This window comes from Bombina bombina, chromosome 4 (assembly GCF_027579735.1).
Source record: "Bombina bombina isolate aBomBom1 chromosome 4, aBomBom1.pri, whole genome shotgun sequence".
NCBI lineage: Eukaryota > Metazoa > Chordata > Amphibia > Anura > Bombinatoridae > Bombina > Bombina bombina.
This window is the reverse complement of record NC_069502.1, coordinates 965910498-965934807: the sequence shown is the minus strand read 5'-3', so window position 1 is coordinate 965934807 and position 24310 is coordinate 965910498. Positions and strand designations below refer to the sequence as shown.

The 24310-nt window shown below is 38.4% G+C and overlaps 1 protein-coding gene across 1 annotated transcript in view; it reads left to right on the top strand.

Annotated features, from left to right (window-relative positions):
• The window catches only part of SNX5 (sorting nexin 5), a 256667-nt gene that overhangs the window by 43820 nt on the left and 188537 nt on the right, over positions 1-24310 (top strand). Inside the window, exons 2-3 of the mRNA XM_053711986.1 lie at positions 12815-12919; positions 21048-21158. Coding sequence (XP_053567961.1) covers positions 12815-12919; positions 21048-21158 — 216 coding nt within the window. The remainder of the gene's footprint in view (positions 1-12814; positions 12920-21047; positions 21159-24310) is intronic.

Below are 24310 nucleotides of genomic sequence, written 5' to 3'. Positions count from 1 at the left end.
CAACATAATTTATCCTCTTCTGATGAGGATCTCTCTGATACAGAAGATCCTTCCTCAGACATTGACACTGACAAATCTACTTATTTATTTAAAATAGAGTATATGCGTTCTTTATTAAAAGAAGTGTTAATTATTTTGGATATTGAGGTAACCAGTCCTATTGACGTTCAGTCTAATAAACGTTTAAATGCTGTTTCTCTTGTAAGGTGTATCCAGTCCACGGATCATCCATTACTTGTGGGATATTCTCATTCCCAACAGGAAGTTGCAAGAGGACACCCACAGCAGAGCTGTAATATAGCTCCTCCCCTAACTGTCATAGCCAGTCATTCTCTTGCAACTCTCAACAAGCTAGGACGTTGTAGGAGAGAGTGGTTAAATATAGCTAGTTTATTTTCTTCAATCAAAAGTTTGTTATTTTTAAATAGTACCGGAGTTGTGCTATTTTATCTCAGGCAGTAAATAGAAGAAGAATCTGCCTGAGGTTTCTATGATCTTAGCAGGTTGTAACTAAGATCCATTGCTATTCTCACATATGTCTGAGGGGATTACACAGATGAGGTAACTTCAGCGAGAGAATGGCGTGCAGTTTATTCTGCTATCAGGTATGTGCAGTTATAATTTTTTCTAGAGATGGAAAACACTAGAAAATGCTGCTGATACCGGATTAATGTAAGCTAAGCCTGAATACAGTGATTTAATACCGACTGGTATCATGCTTACTCCCAGGGGTAATACCCTTATGATATTTACAATATAAAACGTTTGCTGGCATGTTTAATCGTTTTTATATATGCTTTGGTGATAAAACTTTATTGGGGCCTAGTTTTTTCCACATGGCTTAAATTTTGACTAGAAACAATTTCCACTGTTGTAGTATAAAAGTTACAGTTGGTGCAGTTAAAATTACAAACTGTGACATCCAGCTTCCCTCAAAGGCCCTCTGAATGCTATAGGACATCTCTAAAGGGCCCAAAGGCTTTCCAAAGTTGTTTATTGGGAAAGGTAGGGCCACAGCTTGCTGTGGCAGTTGGTTGTGATTGTTAAAAAAACGTCTATTTCGTTTTTTTGATCCGTTTTTTGAACTAAGGGGTTAATCATCCATTTGCAAGTGGGTGCAATGCTCTGTTAGCCTATTATACACACTGTAAAAATTTCGTTTGATTTACTGCATTTTTTTCACTGTTTTTCAAATTCTGACAATTTGTTTCTCTTAAAGGCACAGTACCGTTTTTTATATTTGCTTGTTAACTTGATTTAAAGTGTTTTCCAAGCTTGCTAGTATCATTGCTATTCTGTATAAACATGTCTGACATAGAAGAAACTCCTTGTTTATTATGTTTAAAAGCCATGGTGGAACCCCCTCTTAGAATGTGTACCAAATGTACTGATTTCATTTTATGCAATAAAGATAATTTTCTGTCTTTAAAAAATGTATCACCAGAGGAATCTGACGAGGGGGAAGTTATGCCGACTAACTTTCCCCACGTGTCAGACCCTTTGACTCCCGCTTAAGGGACTCGCGCTCAAATGGCGCCAAGTACATCTAGGGCGCCCATAGCGTTTACTTTACAAGAAATGGCAGCAGTCATGGATAATACACTGTCAGCGGTATTAGCCAGACTACCTGAACTTAGAGGTAAGCGAGATAGCTCTGGGGTGAGACAAAATGCAGAGCATACCGACGCTTTAAGAACCATGTCTGATACTGTCTCACAATATGCAGAAGCTGAGGAAAGAGAGCTTCAGTCAGTGGGTGATGTTAATGACTCAGGAAAGATACCTGATTCTAATATTTCTACATTTAAATTTAAGCTTGAACACCTCCGCGTGTTGCTTAGGGAGGTTTTAGCTGCTCTGAATGACTGTGATACCATTGCAGTGCCAGAGAAATTGTGTAGACTGGATAAATACTTTACAGTGCCGGTGTGTACTGATGTTTTTCCAAATACCTAAAAGGTTTACAGAAATTATTAATAAGGAATGGGATAGACCAGGTGTGCCGTTCTCTTCCCCTCCTATTTTTAGAAAAATGTTTCCAATAGACGCCACCACATGGGACTTATGGCAGACAGTCCCTAAGGTGGAGGGAGCAGTTTCTACTCTAGTAAAGCGTAGTACTATCCCTGTCGAGGAGAGTTGTGCTTTTTTTTTTTTTTTTTTTTTTTTTTTTTTTAGATCCAATGGATAAAAAATTAGAGGTTACCTTAAGAAAATATTTATTCAACAAGGTTTTATCCTACAGCCCCTTGCATGCATTGCCCCTGTCACTGCTGCTGCGGCGTACTGGTTTGAGTCTCTGGAAGAGGCTTTACAGGTAGCGATTCCATTGGATGACATACTTGGCAAACTTAGAGCACTTAAGCTAGCCAATTCTTTTATTCTGATGCCATTGTTCATTTGACTAAACTAACGGCTAAGAATTCTGGTTTTGCTATACAGGCGCGCAGAGCGCTATGGCTTAGATCATGGTCAGCTGACGTGACTTCAAAATCTAAGCTACTTAACATTCCCTTCAAGGGGCAGACCCTATTCGGGCCTGGTTGAAGGAGATTATTGCTGATATCACTGGAGGAAAAGGTCATGCCCTTCCTCAGGACAGGTCCAAATCTAGGGCCAAACAGTCTAATTTTCGTGACTTTCAAAACTTCAAGGCAGGTGCGGCATCAACTTTCTCTAATAATAAACAAGAGGGAACTTTTGCTCAATCCAAGACGGTCTGGAGACCAAACCTGACATGGAAAAAAGGTAAGCAGGTAAAAAAGCCTGCTGCTGCCTCTAAGACAGCATGAAGGAACGGCCCCCTATCCGGGAACGGATCTAGTAGGGGGCAGACTTTCACTCTTTGCCCAGGCGTGGGCAAGAGATGTTCAGGATCCCTGGGCGTTGGAAATTATATCCCAGGGATATCTTCTGGACTTCAAAGCTTCCCCCCCAAAAGGGAGATTTCACCTTTCACAATTATCTGCACACCAGATAAAGAGAGAGGCATTCTTACACTGTGTACGAGTCCTAGTTATGGGAGTGATCCATCCAGTTCCAAAGGAGGAACAGGGACAGGGTTTTTACTCAAATCTGTTTGTGGTTCCCAAAAAAGAGGGAACCTTCAGACCGATTTTGGATCTAAAGATCTTAAACAAATTCCTCAAAGTTCCGTCGTTCAAGATGGAAACTATTCGTACCATCCTACCACTGATCCAGGAGGGTCAATATATGACTACAGTGGATCTAAAGGATGCTTATCTTCACATTCCGATACACAAAGATCATCATCGGTATCTCAGGTTTGCCTTTTAAGACAGGCATTACCAGTTGTAGCTCTTCCCTTGGGATTAGCTACAGCCCCAAGAATCTTTGCAAAGGTTCTAGGGTCACTTATGGCGGTCCTAAGGCCGCGGGGCATAGCAGTAGCCCCTTATTTAGACGACATCCTGATACAGGCGTCAAACTTCCAAATTGCCAAGTCTCATACGGACGTAGTACTGGCATTTCTGTGGTCGCATGGGTGGAAAGTGAACGAGGAAAAGAGTTCTCTATCCCCACTCACAAGAGTTTCCTTTCTAGGGACTCTGATAGATTCTGTAGAAATGAAAATTCACATGACGGAGTCCAGGTTATCAAAGCTTCTAAATTCCTGCCGGGTTCTTCATTCCATTCCGCGCCCTTCGGTGGTTCAGTGTATGGAAGTAATCGGCTTAATGGTAGCGGCAATGGACATAGTGCCGTTTGCACGCTTACATCTCAGACCGCTGCAACTATGCATGCTCAGTCAGTGGAGCGGGGATTACACAGATTTGTCCCCTCAACTGAATCTGGACCAAGAGACCAGGGATTCTCTTCTCTGGTGGCTATCTCGGGTCCATCTGTCCAAAGGTATGACCTTTCGCAGGCCAGATTGGACAATTGTTACGACAGATGCCAGCCTTCTAGGTTGGGGTGCAGTCTGGAACTCCCTGAAGGCTCAGGGATCATGGACTCAGGAGGAGTCTCTCCTTCCATTAAATATTCTGGAACTAAGAGCGATATTCAAGGCTCTTCAGGCTTGGCCTCAGTTAGCAACTCTGAGGTACATCAGATTTCAGTCGGACAACATCACGACTGTAGCTTACATCAACCATCAAGGGGGAACGAGAAGTTCCCTAGAGATGTTAGAAGTTTCAAAAATAATTCGCTGGGCAGAGATTCACTCTTGTCACCTATCAGCTATCCATATCCCAGGTGTAGAGCACTGGGAGGCGGATTTTCTAAGTCGTCAGACTTTTCATCCGGCAGAGTGGGAACTCCATCCGGAGGCATTTGCACAACTGATTCATCGTTGGGGCAAACCAGAACTGGATCTCATGGCGTCTCACCAGAACGCCAAGCTTCCGTGTTACGGATCCAGGTCCAGGGATCCCAAGGCGACACTGATAGTTGCTCTAGCAGCGCCCTGGTCTTTCAACCTGGCTTATGTGTTTCCACCGTTTCCTCTGCTCCCTCGACTGATTGCCAAGATCAAGCAGGAGAGAGCATCAGTGATTCTGATAGCACCTGCGTGGCCACGCAGGACCTGGTATGCAGATCTAGTGGACATGTCATCCTTTCCACCATGGTCTCTGCCTCTGAAACAGGACCTTCTACTTCAGGGTCCTTTCAACTATCCAAATCTAATTTCTCTGAGGCTGACTGCCTGGAGATTGAACGCTTGATTTTATCAAAGTGTGGCTTCTCCGAGTCAGTTATTGATACCTTAAGACAGGCACGAAAGCCTGTCACCAGGAAAATTTACCATAAGGTATGGCGTAGATATCTTTATTGGTGTGAATCCAAGGGTTACTCATGGAGTAAGGTCAGGATTGCTAGGATATTATCTTTTCTCCAAGAAGGTTTGGAAAAAGGATTGTCAGCTAGTTAAGCGTCTGGCAGATGTTCCAGACGTTCAGGCATTTTGTCAGGCTTTAGTTACAATCAAGCCTGTGTTTAAACCTGTTGCTCCACCATGGAGCTTAAACTTGGTTCTTAAGGTTCTTCAAGGAGTTCCGTTTGAACCTCTTCATTCCATAGATATTAAGCTTTTATCTTGGAAAGTTCTTTTTTTTGGTAGCTATTTCCTCGGCTCGTAGAGTCTCTGAGCTATCTGCCTTACAATGTGATTCTCCTTATCTGATTTTTCATACGGATAAGGTAGTCCTGCGTACCAAACCTGGGTTCTTACCTAAGGTGGTATCTAACAAGAATATCAATCAAGAGATTGTTGTTCCATCCTTGTGTTACACAATTTGGACGTGGTCCGTGCTTTAAAGTTTTACTTACAAGCTACTAAAGATTTTCGTCAAACATCTGCTTTGTTTGTTGTCTACTCTGGACAGAGGAGAGGTCAAAAGGCTTCGGCAACCTCTTTTTCTTTTTGACTAAGAAGCTTAATCCGCTTAGCCTATGAGACTGCTGGACAGCAACCCCCTGAAAGGATTACAGCTCATTCCACTAGAGCTGTGGCTTCCACTTGGGCCTTTAAAAATGAGGCTTCTTTTGATCAGATTTGCAAGGCGACGACTTGGTCTTCGCTTCATATTTTTTCAAAATTTTACAAATTTGATACTTTTGCTTCTTCGGAGGCTATATTTGGGAGAGAGGTTTTACGGGCAGTGGTTCCTTCCATTTAAGTTCCTGCCTTGTCCCTCCCTTCATCCGTGTACTTTAGCTTTGGTATTGGTATCCCACAAGTAATGGATGATCCGTGGACTGGATACACCTTACAAGAGAAAACACAATTTATGCTTACCTGATAAATTTATTTCTCTTGTGGTGTATCCAGTCCACGGGCCGCCCTGTCATTTTAAGGCAGGTAATTTTTAAATTTAAACTACAGTAACCACTGCACCCTATGGTTCCTCCTTTCTCGGCTTGTTTTCGGTCGAATGACTGGCTATGACAGTTAGGGGAGGAGCTATATTACAGCTCTGCTGTGGGTGTCCTCTTGCAACTTCCTGTTGGGAATGAGAATATCCCACAAGTAATGGATGATCCGTGGACTGGATACACCACAAGAGAAATACATTTATCAGGTAAGCATAAATTGTGTTTTTTAAACCTCCTGTGGTGTCTCCAGGTTTTTTTTTCCTATTCCTGAGGCTATTTCTGATATGATTTCTAGGGAATGGAATAAGCCAGGTACTTCTTTTATTCCTTCTTCAAGGTTTAAAAAATTGTATCCTTTACCAGCAAAATCTATAGAGTTTTGGGAAAAGTTGGGCTATTTCTACTCTTGCTAAACGTACCACTATTCCTATGGAAGATAGTACTTCCTTTTAAGGATCCTTTAGATAGGAAGCTTGAATCTTATCTAAGGAAGGCCTATTTATATTCAGGTCATCTTCTCAGACCTGCAATTTCTTTGGCTGATGTTACGGCTGCATCAACCTTCTGGTTGGAGAATTTAGCGCAACAGGAATTGGATTCTGACTTATCTAGCATTATTCGCCTATTGCAATATGCTAATCATTTTATTGTGATGCAATTTTTGATATTATCAAAATTGATGTTAGATCCATGTCTTTAGCTATTTTAGCTAGAAGAGCTTTGTGGCTTAAATCTTGGATTGCTGATATGACATCTAAATCTAGATTACTATCTCTTTCTTTCCAAGGTAATAATTTATTTGGTTCTCAGTTGGATTCTATTATTTCAACTGTCACTGGGGGAAGGGAGTTTTTTTTTCCTCAGGATTAAAAACCTAAGGGTAAATCTAAGGCTTCTTACCATTTTCGTTCCTTTCGTCAGAATAAGGAACAAAAACTCAATCTTCCCCCCCAAGGAGTCTGCTTCCAATTGGAAGCCTTCCTCAAATTGGAATAAATCCAAGCCATTTAGGAAACCAAAGTCAGCCCCTACGTCCGCATGAAGGTGCGGCCCTCATTCCAGCTCAGCTGGTAGGGGGCAGATTAAGGTTTTCAAAGATATTTGGATAAAATCTGTCCAAAATCAATGGATTCAGAGCATTCTCTCAAGGGTATCGAAACAGGATTCAGAGTAAGACCTCCTGTGAAGATTTTTTTCTCTCACGTATCCCAGTAAATCCAGTAAAAACTCAGGCTTTCCTGAAGTGTGTTTCAGACCTGGAGTCTTCAGGGGTAATCATGCCAGTTCCTCCTCAGGAACAAGGTTTGGGGTTTTATTCAAAGCTATTCATTGTACCAAAGAAGGAAAATTTATTCAGACCAGTTCTGGATCGGAAAAATTTTGAATCGTTATCTAAGAGTACCAACTTTCAAGATGGTGACTATAAGGACTATTCTGCCTTTTGTTCAGCAAGGACATTATATGTCCACAATAGACTTGCAGGATGCATACCTTCATATTCCGATTCATCCAGAACATTATCAGTTTCTGAGATTCTCTTTTCTAAGCAAGCATTACCAATTTGTTGCTCTTCCATTTTGGCCTAGCAACAGCTCCAAGAATCTTTTCAAAGGTTCTGGGTGCCCTACTCTCTGTAATCAGAGAACAGGGTATTGCGGTGTTTCCTTATTTGGATGATATCTTGGTACTAGCTCAGTCTTTGCGTACTGCAGAATCTCACACAAATCAACTAGTGTTGTTTCTTTGGAAACATGGTTGGAGGATCAATTTACCAAAAGTTTCTTGATTCCTCAGACAAGGGTCACCTTTTTAGGCTTCCAGATAGATTCAGTGTCCATGACTCTGTCTCTAACAGACAAGAGACGTTTAAAATTGGTTGCAGCATCCCGGCACCTTCAGTCTCAGTCATTCCCTTCAGTGGCTATGTGCATGGAAGTTTTAGGTCTCATGACTGCAGCATCGGACGCAATCCCCTTTGCTCATTTTCACATGAGACCTCTTCAGCTTTGTATGCTGAATCAATGTATGACACTCTCTGACATGGTGGATAGATCACCATTGTTTAGTTCAAGGGGCTTCTTTTGTTCGGCCAACCTGGACTGTGATCACAACAGATGCGAGTCTTTCAGGTTGGGGAGCTGTTTGGGGATCTCTGACAGCACAAGGGGTTTGGAAATCTCAAGAGGCGAGATTACCAATAAATATTTTAGAATTCCTTGCAATTCTCAGAGCTCTTCAGTTTTGGCCTCTGCTAAAGAGACAACCGTTCATTTGTTTTCAGACAGACAATATCACAACAGTAGCATATGTCAATCATCAGGGTGGGACTCTCAGTCCCCAAGCTATAAAAAAAGTATCTCGGATACTTGTTTGGGCGGAATCCAGCTCTTGTCTAATCTCTGCGGTGCTTATCCCAGGTGTAGACAATTGGGAGGTGGATTATCTCAGCCGCCAGACTTTACATCCAGAGGAGTGGTCTCTCCATCCAGATGTGTTTTCTTAGATTGTTCAGTTGTGGGGTCTTCCAGAGATAGATCTCATGGCCTCTCATCTAAACAAGAAACTTCCCAGATACCTGTCCAGGTCCAGGGATGTTCAGGCGGAAGAAGGGGATGCGCTGACACTTCCTTGGTGTTATCATCCTGCTTACATTTTCCCGCCTCTAGTTCTCCTTCCAAGAGTGATCTCCAAAATCATCATGGAACAATCATTTGTGTTGCTGGTGGCTCCAGCATAGCCACACAGGTTTTGGTATGCGGATCTGGTTTGGATGTCCAGTTGCCCGCTTTGGCCACTTCCGTTCGGCCAGACCTACTATCTCAAGGTCCGTTTTTCCATCAGGATCTCAAATCATTAAATTTGAAGGTATGGAAATTGAACGCTTAGTACTAAGTCATAGAGGTTTCTCTGTCTCGGTGATTAATACTATGTTACAAGCTCGTAAATCTGTTTCTAGAAAGATTTATTATAGAGTTTGGAAGACTTACATTTCATGGTGTTCTTCTCATAAATTCTCCTGGCATTCTTTTAGAATTCCTAGAATTTTACAGTTTCTTCAGGACGGTTTGGATAAGGGTTTGTCTGCAAGTTCCTTGAAGGACAAATCTCAGCTCTTTCTGTTTTATTTCACAGAAAGATTGCTATACTTCCTGATATACACTGTTTTGTACAGGCTTTAGTTCTTATTAAGCCTGTTATTTAATCAATTTCTCCTCCTTGGAGTCTTAATTTGGTTCTGATGGCTTTACAGGTTCTTCCATTTGAACCTATGCATTTTTTGGACATTAACTACTTTCTTGGAAAGTGTTGTTCCTTTTGGCCATCTATTATGCTAGAAGAGTTTCTGAGTTATCTGCTCTTTCTTGTGAGTCTCCTTTTCTGATTTTTTCATCAGGATAAGGCAGTTTTGCGGACTTCTTTTTCATTTTTACCTAAGGTTGTGAATTATAACAACATTAGTAGAGAAATTGTTGTCCCTTCCTTGTGTCCTAATCCTAAGAATTCTTTGGAAAGTTCCTTACATTCTTTGGATGTGGTAAGAGCTTTGAAATATTATGTGGAAGCTACTAAAGATTTCAGGAAGACTTCCAGTCTATTTATTTAATTTTATGGTCCTAGGAAAGGTCAGAAGGCTTCTGCTATTTCCTTGGCTTCTTGGTTGAAACTTTTGATTCATCAAGTTTATTTTGAGTCGGGTCAGGCCCGCCTTAGAGAATTACAGCTTATTGTACTAGATCAGTCTCCACTTCGTGGGCTTTTAAGAATGAAGCTTCAGTTGATCAGATTTGCAAAGCGGCAACTTGGTCCTCTTTGCATTCATTTACTAAATTCTACCGTTTTTATGTATTTGCTTCTTCGGAAGCAGTTTTTGGTAGAAAAGTTCTTCAGGCAGCTGTTTCAGTTTGATTCTTCTGCTTTTGATTTAAGTTTTTTTCTTTCAAATGAAATAAACTTATATTTTTGGGTTGTGGATTAATTTTTTTCAGCAGTTTATGGCTGTTTTTATTTTATTCCCTCCCTCTCTAGTGACTCTTGAGTGGAGATCCACATCTTGGGTATTGATATCCCATATGTCACTAGCTCATGGACTTTTGCCAATTACATGAAAGAAAACATAATTTATGTAAGAACTTACCTGATAAATTCATTTTTTTTTCATATTGGCAAAAGTCCATGAGGCCCACCCTTTTTATGGTGGTTATGATTTTTTGTATAAAGCACAATTATTTCCAAATTTCCTTTGTTGATGCTTTCTACTCCTTTCTTTATCACCCCACTGCTTGGCTATTCGTTAAACTGAATTGTGGGTGTGGTGAGGGGTGTATTTATAGGCATTTTGAGGTTTGGGAAACTTTGCCCCTCCTGGTAGGATTGTATATCCCATATGTCACTAGCTCATGGACTCTTGCCAATATGAAAGAAATGATTTTATCAGGTAAGTTCTTACATAAATTATGTTCTATATATGTGTGTGTATATATGCATATATATATATATATATATATATATATATATATGTATGTGTGTGTGTATATATATATATATATATATATATATATATATATATATATATATATATATATATATATATATATATATATATATATATATATATATATAAATAATCATAGTATACTGTGTGTGTTCTGTCATTTAATAAACTGGTGTTTTTTAAATCAGTTTTGCAGATTGTTTTTGTTTTTTGCCAATATAGCTGCAGGGGTGGTACTTTTTCAACCAGTAGACAGTTAGGAACTTCACAAATAATACCGCTGTATTAAATGCAACTAATACTACTGTAGTAAATGTAAACAAATTTCACTTAAAGAACCACTCAATGCAGTAGAATTGCATAATAAAAAGACAATGATTTAACATCTACTCTGAGTTTCAAATAAGCAGTAGATTTTTTTTTTTCCCTGACAAATTTATTTTCTCTCTCATTTTCTGGCCCCCTGTATCATGTGGCAGATATCAGCCAATCACAGACTAGTATACCCTTTGAGCTTGTGCACATGCTCAGTGGGATCTTGTTCCCCAGAAAGTGTGAATATAAAAAGAATGTGCAAAATTTGATAATGGAAGTAAATTGGAAAGTGTCTTTTAAACTACATGTTCTTTCTGAATCATAAAAGTTTTTGACTTGAGTGTCCCTTTAAGTCATTTTCAGGTTTAAAGATGCAGAATACATGACCATCTTTCTATAACCATATTAAATATAGCCTGCTAGTAGCATGCAAATGTATATATTGTCTCAACAAAGCAAATTTACTCTTATAATTTGTACCTGTATTTGTGAAAAACGAGTCCCTTTTTTATTTGCTATTCAAAGGGTGTTGTGTAAAATCTCCAATCAGCAGTGATGTGCCCAGTGTTACTACCTCGCTGCTAACAATTACCCGTAGCAACTAAAATCTACCGGTAAATTTGGAATGGGATCTGCCTTTTTTTTTTTTTTTTATATTCCCCAATAAGAAATTGAATGCGTTTTTTTTTTTTTAATGGATAAAATAATTTGCTATTTATCAATAGTTAATTGCAGTGACATATCCTTATATTGATTCATATCTTACAATATAAAGTTTTACCATATAAATACTTGGTGGCTGCTATGCTGCCACTCGTATTGAGAGGGTGACTGTTTTTTTTTTTTTTTTTGGCGGTGTTTTCACTCATCAGCTTGTGCACATCTCCAGAGCACCTGATGTTGACAGAAAATTGTGCCTGTGCAGTGCTACAGGCAGTCATTCGTACACCTCACGCTATTGGTCTGGACATTGAATCTTATAGTGGGTACTGGGCTGTGGAAATAAATAATATTTTAATGGTATGTAACTTAAGAACATTAATAAAATTTAAATATTACATTTTCGAACGTTTGGTTTTTAATTTCACTGCAATGTCCCTTTCAGGGCTGTTATTTCATACGCCTGATGGAGCTTTGTAGTACAAAAAGTACAGTTGTTATATTTAGAAAATAAACAAAACTGTGTGCATCTAGTTTTCAACAAATTTGCAGTGTTAAAGGGACATGAAATAAAAATGTTTCTTTCATTATTCAGACAGAGCATGCAATTTTAAAGAGTGTTCCAGTTACCTTTGCAAATTTGCTTTATTCTTTTGCTATTCTTTGTTGAAGGAGCAGCAATGTAGTACTGGGAGCTAACTGAGTACATTAGGTAAGCAAATAAAGAGTCATATGTGCATCCACCAATCAGCAGCTTGCTGCTCCTGGGCCTACCTAGGTATGATTTTCAACAAATGATACAAAGCAAACGTCGCAAATTAGTCCAAAAAACTTTCATGATTCAATTACGGCATGTCATTTTAAACAACTTTCCAACTTACTTTTATCACCAATTTAGTTTTTTTTCTCTTGGTATTCTTAGTTGATAGCTAAACCTAGGAGGTTTATATGCTAATTTATTAGACCTTGAAGGCCGCCTCTAATCTGAATGCATTTTGACAGTTTTTCACCACTAGAGGGTATTAGTTCATGTGTGGCGCATATATATATATATATATATATATATATATATATATATATAAACATTGAGCTCACGCACCTGAATTTACCAAGGAGTGAGCACTGATTGGCTAAAATGCAAGTCTGTCAAATAAACTGAAATAAGGGGGCATTCTGCAGAGGCTTAGATACAAGGTAATTACAGAGGTAAAACGTGTATTGTTATAACTTTGTTTGTTATGCAAAACTGGGGAATGGGTAATAAAGGGATTATCTATCTTTTTAAACAACAAAAAATCTGGTGTTGACTGTCCCTTTTAATAGAAGTAAATTTGAAGTTGTTTCATGTTCTATTTGAACCATGAAATCTTGACTTTATCGTTCCTTTTATGGCAGGTCTTTAAACCCCCCCCCCCAAAAAAAAACCCCATTTAAACCTACATATAAGCCTTGCCATTTATCATAAAAATGAACACACACAAATTCTAAAATATCTGTATTTCATTTCAGCTGAGATCAGTGTCTGTGGATTTGAACAGTGATCCTACTCTACAAATTGACATTCCAGATGCCCTAAGTGAGCGAGATAAAGTAAAATTTACAGTTCATACAAAGGTAAGCTCTTGTGTACAGTAAGACATCTAGAATTCAGTAGTTGCTGTGAGATGCCGCCAAAGTGCATAACTAAACGTTCTGCTTTTAATGGGATTGTAACAGATTTTTAATACACTGTTCCTTTGTCCACATAATTTTTCTACATTATGTACATTATGTACATTATTTATACATGCATACATACATACACGCACGCACGTGAGCACACACACAATGTTAGCGATGTGCTGCCGTGGTGGACTTTTGTAAAAGGAGGAGGGAGATGTCTAAACCTTTTTGGTGGTATCTAATTAGGAGTAGGGATGGGCCGTTTGTGAGCAAAGAGAGAGTTGAAAGAGCAATTTAACAGAGAGAGAGTTGAATAACTACTAATGTATTTTATTGTGAAGTGATATCTGTTGTGAATATTATATTTATATTACCGGGTGTGTGAGGTAAAAGAAACATCTTTCAAAATATAAAATAAAAAGACCATACATTGATGAAATCTATGAATAGGATATTAACGACACATAAAACTCCTAATGAGTTCCTCTTTAAATATTTGTTTATGATTATCAAATATACTTTACAACACCTAAAGTATTTTCATTCTTTATTTTGACTCTTTTCACTGTAATTTTAGCTAGAAAACACCCATGAGAAATTAAACTATATGCTCTAGGCTTAAAGTGAATGTAAATTTTGATGCTAAAGTGCCTGGTTTTTAAAAATTTGATTAAAAACCGGGGCACTTTAATTCACCAAAATTTACATTTCACTCGTGTTGTGAAAAAAACGTACCTTTTTAATCTTGACAGCCGCTCCAGCTTCCTCCGCCCGTCGCAAAGCCTCTTGGGTCTAAAATGAGGAATCCGGCTTCCTCCAATCACGGAGTTGAATCAGACACTGATTCCCCCTGGGGGGAAGCCGTGATTGGAGGATGACGATCCATCATTTCTGACGTCAAAAATGGCTTGAGACGACCGGGGGAAGCTGGAAGGCTGTTAAGTTTAAAAGGTAAGTATTTTCTTTCATGTAATTAGCAAGAGTCCATGAGCTAGTGACGTATGGGATATACATTCCTACCAGGAGGGGCAAAGTTTCCCAAACCTCAAAATGCCTACAAATACACCCCTCACCACACCCACAAATCAGTTTTACAAACTTTGCCTCCCGTGGAGGTGGTGAAGTAAGTTTGTGCTAGATTCTACGTTGATATGCGCTCCGCAGCAGGTTGGAGCCCGGTTTTCCTCTCAGCGTGCAGTGAATGTCAGAGGGATGTGAAGAGAGTATTGCCTATTTGAATTCAATGATCTCCTTCTACGGGGTCTATTTCATAGGTTCTCTGTTATCGGTCGTAGAGATTCATCTCTTACCTCCCTTTTCAGATCGACGATATACTCTTATATATACCATTACCTCTACTGATTTTCGTTTCAGTACTGGTTTGGCTTTCTACTACATGTAGATGAGTGTCCTGGGGTAAGTAAGTCTTATTTTTGTGACACTCTAAGCTATGGTTGGGCACTTTTATATAAAGTTCTAAATATTTGTGTTTAAACATTTATTTGCCTTGATTCAGGATGTTCAATATTCCTTATTTCAGACAGTCAGTTTCATTATTTGGGATAATGCATTTGAATAATCAATTTTTTCTTACCTTAAAATTTGACTTTTTTCCCTGTGGGCTGTTAGGCTCGAGGGGGCTGAAAATGCTTCATTTTATTGCGTCATTCTTGGCGCAGACTTTTTTGGCGCAAAAAAATTTTCTTTGTTATTTCCGGCGTCATACTTGTCACCGGAAGTTGCGTCATTTTTGACGTTTTTGCGCCAAAAGTCTCTGCGTTACCGGATGTGGCGTCATTTTTGGCGCTAAAAGGATTTAGGCGCCAAATAATGTGGGCGTCTTTTTTGGCGCTAAAAAATATGGGCGTCATTATTGTCTTCACATTATTTAAGACTCATTGTTTATTTGCTTCTGGTTGCTAGAAGCTTGTTCACTGGCATTTTTTCCCATTCCTGAAACTGTCATTTAAGGAATTTGATCAATTTTGCTTTATATGTTGTTTTTTCTATTACATATTGCAAGATGTCTCAGATTGACCCTGAATCAGAAGATACTTCTGGAAAATTGCTGCCTGATGCTGGATCTACCAAAGTTAAGTGTATTTGCTGTAAACTTGTGGTATCTGTTCCTCCAGCTGTTGTTTGTAATGAATGTCATGACAAACTTGTTAATGCAGATAATATTGTTGCTGTTCCATCAACATCTAATACTCAGAGTGTTCCTGTTAACATAAGAGATTTTGTTTCTAAATCCATTAAGAAGGCTATGTCTGTTATTCCTCCTTCTAGTAAACGTAAAAGGTCTTTTAAAACTTCTCATTTTTCAGATGAATTTTTAAATGAACATCATCATTCTGATTCTGATAATGATTCCTCTGGTTCAGAGGATTCTGTTTCAGAGGTTGATGCTGATAAATCTTCATATTTATTCAAAATGGAATTTATTCGTTCTTTACTTAAAGAAGTCTTAATTGCATTAGAAATAGAGGAATCTGGTCCTCTTGATACTAATTCTAAACGTTTAAATAAGGTTTTTAAATCTCCTGTAGTTATTCCAGAAGTTTTTGCTGTCCCTGATGCTATTTCTGAAGTAATTTCCAGGGAATGGAATAATTTGGGTAATTCATTTAATCCTTCTAAACGTTTTAAGCAATTATATCCTGTGCCATCTGACAGATTAGAGTTTTGGGACAAAATCCCTAAGGTTGATGGGGCTATCTCTACTCTTGCTAAACGTACTACTATTCCTACGGCAGATAGTACTTCCTTTAAGGATCCTTTAGATAGGAAAATTGAATCCTTTCTAAGAAAAGCTTACTTATGTTCAGGTAATCTTCTTAGACCTGCTATATCTTTAGCTGATGTTGCTGCAGCTTCAACTTTTTGGTTGGAAGCTTTAGCGCAACAAGTAACAGATCATAATTCTCATAGCATTGTTAATCTTCTTCAACATGCTAATAATTTTATTTGTGATGCCATCTTTGATATCATTAGGGTTGATGTCAGGTATATGTCTCTAGTTATTTTAGCTAGAAGAGCTTTATGGCTTAAAACTTGGAATGCTGATATGTCTTCCAAGTCAACTTTGCTTTCCCTTTCTTTCCAGGGTAATAAATTATTTGGTTCACAGTTGGATTCTATTATTTCAACTGTTACTGGGGGGAAAGGAACTTTTTTACCACAGGATAAAAAATCTAAAGGTAAATTTAGGTCTACTAATCGTTTTCGTTCCTTTCGTCACAATAAGGAACAAAAGCCTGATCCTTCCCCTACAGGAGCGGTATCAGTTTGGAAACCTTCTCCAGTCTGGAATAAATCCAAGCCTTTTAGAAAGCCAAAGCCAGCTCCCAAGTCAACATGAAGGTGCGGCCCTCATTCCAGTCCAGCTGGTAGGGGGCAGATTACGATTTTTCAAAGAAATTTGGATCAATTCGATTCACAATCTTTGGATCCAGAACATTGTTTCACAAGGGTACAGAATAGGCTTCAAGATAAGGCCTCCTGCAAGAAGATTTTTTCTTTCCCGTGTCCCAGTAAATCCAGTGAAGGCTCAAGCATTTCTGAAATGTGTTTCAGATCTAGAGTTGGCTGGAGTAATTATGCCAGTTCCAGTTCTGGAACAGGGGCTGGGGTTTTACTCAAATCTCTTCATTGTACCAAAGAAGGAGAATTCCTTCAGACCAGTTCTGGATTTAAAAATATTGAATCATTATGTAAGGATACCAACATTCAAAATGGTAACTATAAGGACTATTCTGCCTTTTGTTCAGCAAGGGCATTATATGTCCACAATAGATTTACAGGATGCATATCTGCATATTCCGATTCATCCAGATCACTATCAGTTTCTGAGATTCTCTTTCCTAGACAAGCATTACCAGTTTGTGGCTCTGCCGTTTGGCCTAGCAACAGCTCCAAGGATTTTTACAAAGGTTCTCGGTGCCCTTCTGTCTGTAATCAGAGAACAGGGTATTGTGGTATTTCCTTATTTGGACGATATCTTGGTACTTGCTCAGTCTTCACATTTAGCAGAATCTCATACGAATCGACTTGTATTGTTTCTTCGAGAACATGGTTGGAGGATCAATTTACCAAAAAGTTCATTGATTCCTCAGACAAGGGTAACCTTTTTAGGTTTCCAGATAGATTCAGTGTCCATGACTCTGTCTCTGACAGACAAGAGACGTCTAAAATTGGTTTCAGCTTGTCGAAACCTTCAGTCTCAATCATTCCCTTCGGTAGCCTTATGCATGGAAATTCTAGGTCTTATGACTGCTGCATCGGACGCGATCCCCTTTGCTCGGTTTCACATGCGACCTCTTCAGCTCTGTATGCTGAACCAGTGGTGCAGGGATTATACAAAGATATCTCAATTAATATCTTTAAAACCGATTGTACGACATTCTCTGACGTGGTGGACAGACCACCATCGTTTAGTTCAGGGGGCTTCTTTTGTTCTTCCGACCTGGACTGTGATTTCAACAGATGCAAGTCTGACAGGTTGGGGAGCTGTTTGGGGGTCTCTGACAGCACAAGGGGTTTGGGAATCTCAGGAGGTGAGATTACCAATCAACATTTTGGAACTCCGTGCAATTTTCAGAGCTCTTCAGTCATGGCCTCTTCTAAAGAGAGAGTCGTTCATTTGTTTTCAGACGGACAATGTCACAACCGTGGCATATGTCAATCATCAAGGAGGGACTCACAGTCCTCTGGCTATGAAAGAAGTATCTCGAATACTGGTATGGGCGGAATCCAGCTCCTGTCTAATTTCTGCGGTTCATATCCCAGGTATAGACAATTGGGAAGCGGATTATCTCAGTCGCCAAACGTTACATCCGGGCGAATGGTCTCTTCACCCAGAGGTATTTCTTCAGATTGTTCAAATGTGGGGACTTCCAGAAATAGATCTGATGGCTTCTCATCTAAACAAGAAACTTCCCAGGTATCTGTCCAGATCCAGGGATCCTCAGGCGGAGGCAGTGGATGCATTGTCACTTCCTTGGAAGTATCATCCTGCCTATATCTTTCCGCCTCTAGTTCTTCTTCCAAGAGTGATTTCCAAGATTCTAAATGAGTGCTCGTTTGTTCTGCTGGTGGCTCCAGCATGGCCTCACAGGTTTTGGTATGCGGATCTTGTCCGGATGGCCACTTGCCAACCGTGGACTCTTCCATTAAGACCAGACGTTCTATCGCAAGGTCCTTTTTTCCATCAGGATCTCAAATCCTTAAATTTGAAGGTATGGAGATTGAACGCTTGATTATCAGTCATAGAGGTTTCTCTGACTCTGTGATTAATACTATGTTACAGGCTCATAAATCTGTATCTAGGAAGATATATTATCGAGTCTGGAAGATTTACATTTCTTGGTGTTTTTCTCATCATTTTTCTTGGCATTCTTTTAGAATTCCTAGAATTTTACAGTTTCTTCAGGATGGTTTGGATAAAGGTTTGTCTGCAAGTTCCTTGAAAGGACAAATCTCTGCTCTTTCTGTTCTTTTCCACAGAAAGATTGCTAGTCTTCCTGATATTCATTGTTTTGTACAAGCTTTGGTTCATATAAAACCTGTTATTAAGTCAATTTCTCCTCCTTGGAGTTTGAATTTGGTTCTGGGGGCTCTTCAAGCTCCTCCGTTTGAACCTATGCATTCGCTGGACATTAAATTACTTTCTTGGAAAGTTTTGTTTCTTTTGGCCATTTCTTCTGCTAGAAGAGTTTCTGAATTATCTGCTCTTTCTTGTGAGTCTCCTTTTCTGATTTTTCATCAGGATAAGGCGGTGTTGCGAACTTCTTTTAAATTTTTACCTAAGGTTGTGAATTCTAACAACATTAGTAGAGAAATTGTGGTTCCTTCATTGTGTCCTAATCCTAAGAATTCTAAGGAAAGATCGCTGCATTCTTTGGATGTAGTTAGAGCTTTGAAATATTATGTTAAAGCTACTAAAAATTTCCGAAAGACTTGTAGTCTATTTGTTATCTTTTCCGGTTCTAGGAAAGGTCAGAAGGCCTCTGCCATTTCTTTGGCGTCTTGGTTAAAATCTTTGATTCATCATGCTTATGTCGAGTCGGGTAAAACTCCGCCTCAAAGGATTACAGCTCATTCTACTAGGTCAGTTTCTACTTCCTGGGCGTTTAGGAATGAAGCTTCGGTTGATCAGATTTGCAAAGCAGCAACTTGGTCTTCTTTGCATACTTTTACTAAATTCTACCATTTTGATGTGTTTTCTTCTTCTGAAGCAGTTTTTGGTAGAAAAGTACTTCAGGCAGCTGTTTCAGTTTGATTCTTCTGCTTATAATTTCAGTTTTTTTCATTATAAGATTTAAAACTTTGTTTTGGGTGTGGATTATTTTCAGCGGAATTGGCTGTCTTTATTTTATCCCTCCCTCTCTAGTGACTCTTGCGTGGAAGGTCCACATCTTGGGTATTCATTATCCCATACGTCACTAGCTCATGGACTCTTGCTAATTACATGAAAGAAAACATAATTTATGTAAGAACTTACCTGATAAATTCATTTCTTTCATATTAGCAAGAGTCCATGAGGCCCACCCTTTTTTGTGGTGGTTATGATTTTTTTGTATAAAGCACAATTATTCCAATTCCTTATTTTTTTTTTTTATGCTTTCGCACTTTTTTCTTATCACCCCACTTCTTGGCTATGCGTTAACCTGATTTGTGGGTGTGGTGAGGGGTGTATTTGTAGGCATTTTGAGGTTTGGGAAACTTTGCCCCTTCTGGTAGGAATGTATATCCCATACGTCACTAGCTCATGGACTCTTGCTAATATGAAAGAAATGAATTTATCAGGTAAGTTCTTACATAAATTATGTTTTTTCAGAACACGAGTGAAATGTAAATTTTGATGAATTAAAGTGCCCATGTTTTTAATCGAATTTTTAAAAACCGGGCACTTTAGCATCAAAATTTACATTCACTTTAAGAAACCTGACCCTGCTACATTCTGCACAAGGATAGCTTGATCCGTGCTGGAGCTTATTTATTTTTAATAATTTGTTACTGCAGAGGAAGTAATGCAAAGGCTTCTCAAAGAATGTTATTTTAAAAGATTCCTTAATGTGGCATCTGGGCCTATTGCCATTTGGCTTAATGCAATAACTAACATGTTACACTTTCAATGTCGTTTTCTGAGTGAGCACCAGTAAAATGTATTATTTCCAGTCACAAAGGATGCCCAGAAAACTGCAATATTTAAAAAGAAATTTGTGCACACAATCTAAAGTTAAAAGCACCAAAAATGGTTTAACATTAAAAAGTCCGCCAAGCGTGTATATTACATAAAATTAGTTTTTAAGGAATAACCAACGCATTGATTATAGTTTTTTTTTTATGCATGTGGCAACAAGGATATAAAATAAATAACAGACGGACTTATTCTCTAAACCGCTCTGTATAATATTTTTTTTTTACCTTTTGGAACTGTGTATCTCATTAAAGGGATACTAAACTCACATTTGTTTTCTTTCATGATACAGATAGAGCATGCAAATTTACTCCTATTATCAATTTTTCTTCGTTCTCTTGGTATTTTTATTTGAAAAAGCATAAATGTAAGGTTAGCAGCTGGCCCATTTTTGGTTCAGCACCTGGGTAGCTCTTGCTGATTGGTGGCTACAATTAGCCACCAATCAGCAAGCGCTACCTAGGTGCTGAGACAAAAATGCGCCAGCTCTTAAGCTTACATTCCTGCTTTTTCAAATAACGATAGCAAGAAAACGAAGAACAAATCATAATAGGAGTAAATTAGAAAGTTGCTTAAAATTGCATGCTCTTTCTGAATCATGAAAGAAAAATTTGGGTTTAGTATCCTTTTAAGAGGAGTTCACGTACATATATGTGAAGGCAGTACATTTTATTTTACAATATAATACTTAGTAAAATAACCTGACGATTTCTCTCCATGCCAGTTAGTTTTTGAGAATTGGGCCTGAAATGTCAGAGTATGTCATAAGGTATCTTATCTGTAAGGTTTACACTTATTTATTTAAAATGAGCTTGATAACCACCTAATGATACACATCCTATACAGCTACTTTTCTGATTTTTCTCCTTTATTTTTCAGACAACACTGACAACATTTCAGAGCCCAGAGTTCTCTGTAACGCGTCAACATGAAGATTTCATCTGGTTACATGATGCTCTTACTGAAAATGAAGAGTATGGGGGTATTATTGTAAGTTTCTTTTTGTTTGTTTTGTTTTACAACCAAGCAAATTTACAAATGTATAACCTTTCTAGAAACTGGATTTTAGGAAACAAGTTTTTAAAAAAATATATTTTAAAAATACAGTTAGCAAGTTCAGAATGTAATACTTCAAGGTGTATTTTAGAGTGAAAAAACAGATTTTCTGTGGACTGCAAGTTTTGTCAAAATATAGTTTTATTGTTTTACATATTCATGTAAATGTATAGTCCTATAGGAGTGTGTTTATTATAGGATTGATATGTTCAATCCAAAAATTATTTGCAAAATATCCATTGTTGAATAAACCAGCTCATTTTTGTCAGGTACTTCTCTGTCCAAAAATAGAAAAAAAAAGTTTTCTTACCATCCCATGAACAATTAATACCAAGATCTGAATTTTTACTTGTGGCAATATATTGTAATTAGTGAATGTCAGTGACACATTCCCACTAGAGGAAAGGTTTGTGTGAGTTCTAAAGTGCTGAAAGCCGCCTTTAACCCTCTAATTGCTAGCACATTTTATTTGTATAATACAATGTCTGAAATTAAACTGTACATTGGCATCTTTATATTACTGTTTAAATATATGTGTAATAAAGTTAAATGAAATGAGATTTTGCATGTAATACTGCTAGCCTAGTGATTGTGTGTGTGTGTATATATAATTCTTTTAGATGCCTTACTGCACTTTAGAAAATGTATATTCTATACATTTGTCTGTTTATATAAAAGGGTCATATTAGCGGAAAAAGAAAGGAATCCAGTTCTTGTATATATGGTTAACCTCTACATGGGGGTCAGCCAATGACAGAGGCATATGTGTGTATCCACCAATCCCCAGCTACTTTTTTAGTAGTGCATTTTCTCCTGAGCCTATCTAGGTATTCTTTCAATGAAGGATACCAAGATAATTAAGTCAATTTAATAGTAGATGTACATTGAAAACTATTAAAATCTGTCTTTCTAAACCATGAATTTTTTTTTTATTTTGACTTTGGTGTCTTTTTAAGCATCTAAATTTGTGTATTCATTCAAATGCATTAGTGTATATAGTTGTCTGCAGTAATGTGTGCATATATAAATCGATAAATGCAAACCTGCACATTTTATAATTACAGGTAGCCCTCAGTTTACGCCAGGGTTAGGTTCCAGAAGGAATGGTTGTAAATCGAAACCGTTGTAAATTGAAACCCAGTTTATAATGTATGTCAATGGGAAGTGAGGGAGTTAGGTTCCAGGCCCTTCTCAAAATTGGCATAATTAACACCTAATACATTATTTTTAAAGCTTTGAAATGAAGACTTTAAATGCTAAACAGCATTTTAAACCTAATAAAATATTCACACAACACAGAATATATATTTAAACTAAGTTAAATGAACAAAAACATTTGCTAAACAGCATTATAAACCTAATAAAATAATCACACAACACAGACTTTACTTGCATTTTTCTGTAAACAGTTCTTTCTATGCATTTCAATCTGGACTGATTTATAGAGAGGAAGATCTTGTTCCTTTGAATGCTGCTCGATCGCTCAGGTCTAGTTACACAAATTAATTTCAGCTTGCTTGGCTTGCATATCTTTGCTGCAACACAAGCAGACAGCTACACCTACTGGCTATTTTAATCAATGCACTGCTTCTCAATGCTTTTCAATAGCAGTCACATGACTGGAAAAAAAGGTTGTTGTTCTGAAACGATGCAAATTGAACCGCTGTAAACCGAGGGCCACCTGTATTTAATTATCCGTGGTTCCCATAGGTTGGATAATGGGGAAAACAATCCTCATCTCTGTATGCTTTGACTTTTATGAGATTTTGTAGAGTTACAGTAACTCTAAATAAAGCATAAATAAAACAATGATCTAACTTTTTATGTTAGTAACATTAATAAATCAACAATCCACCCCCTTCTTTGAACTATAAAAGCTGCACATTATGTTTGCACTGTATATTCTGCATGAGTGCACTTTTTATAGTTGCATGTAAACAGCTGAAGCTCGGCAGTGTTTTATGCCCCGTGATTTACTGTTTTCCGTGCTTATCTTTGAATGGGTACGCTAAGCATGCAACTGCTTTAAACCGTGCAATTTGTAATGAATAGAAATATATATTTTTTAAAAAAAAACATTTATCCCTTTCTCATAACAATAATACATTGTGAATTTCACCACTCACCAGATAAGCATTCCATGTGCACAAGCCAAACAGTTTAACAACTTTAAAATCTGTTTTATTGTGGCTTGAGGAGAGCAGGGCCTGACAGTTGCCAGGTTACTATGATACCTTAAAATGATGAGCTGATACCCATAAAACGAACAATTCCTGTTGAATTTAGAAGCAAGTCATTTATTTGCAGTGCAATTGATGAACCGAACCAGTATGTTCTGTATTGTACTGCAGATCATATGTGTGCATAAAAAAAGTTTTTGGTACAGTTCCGGATTGGCCTGCCGGGATACCGGGACTTTTCTCGGTGGGTTGGTGTGCCACCATCGCTGTAGGGACGCATCATTGTACAGGGCGGTAACGGAGCGAGCCTTGTGCGCATGCATAGCTCATTTCTTCAAGGCCGCTCCGGATGAGGGTGTTGGGGCCTGTGGCAGCAGAAAAGTGGCCCCAGGACTGCTTCTAATGAGGATGTGGGGGCCTATTGCCGAAGAAAAGTGACCTTTGGCAAGGTGTGGGGGTGGAGGCCTGGCCTTGAGGCCAATGTTCAAACATTCCCAGGGCCGGTCTGATTTCCCAGTCTGGCTCGGATTTGGTATTAATGAATTTGTTTCCTGGAGTAAATGAAACAAGCCGCCTTTAGCAAATCCGCAATTAAGCATTGAATTACAAAATAAATAGCAAAAAAATGTTTTAAAACCATTAGCAAAATGTTTGTTTTGCATTCCAGGGAAATCCCTCTTGAGTATTCTTTATCTTAGCTCCTCTCCCACTTTTTCACACAATTCAGCACGTTTTTGCAGTTTTATGACCCTTTAAAGTCAACTCCAGAGTGACAGTAAGCATCAGCTGGACTTGAGCTGGTGATTGTAGGCTATGCACATATCTCTCTCCTGATTGACTTTACTGGCTGTGTCCAGCTCAGGAGCATAAGTTTTTATTGTTGGTCCTGAGTTGACTTTTTAACTA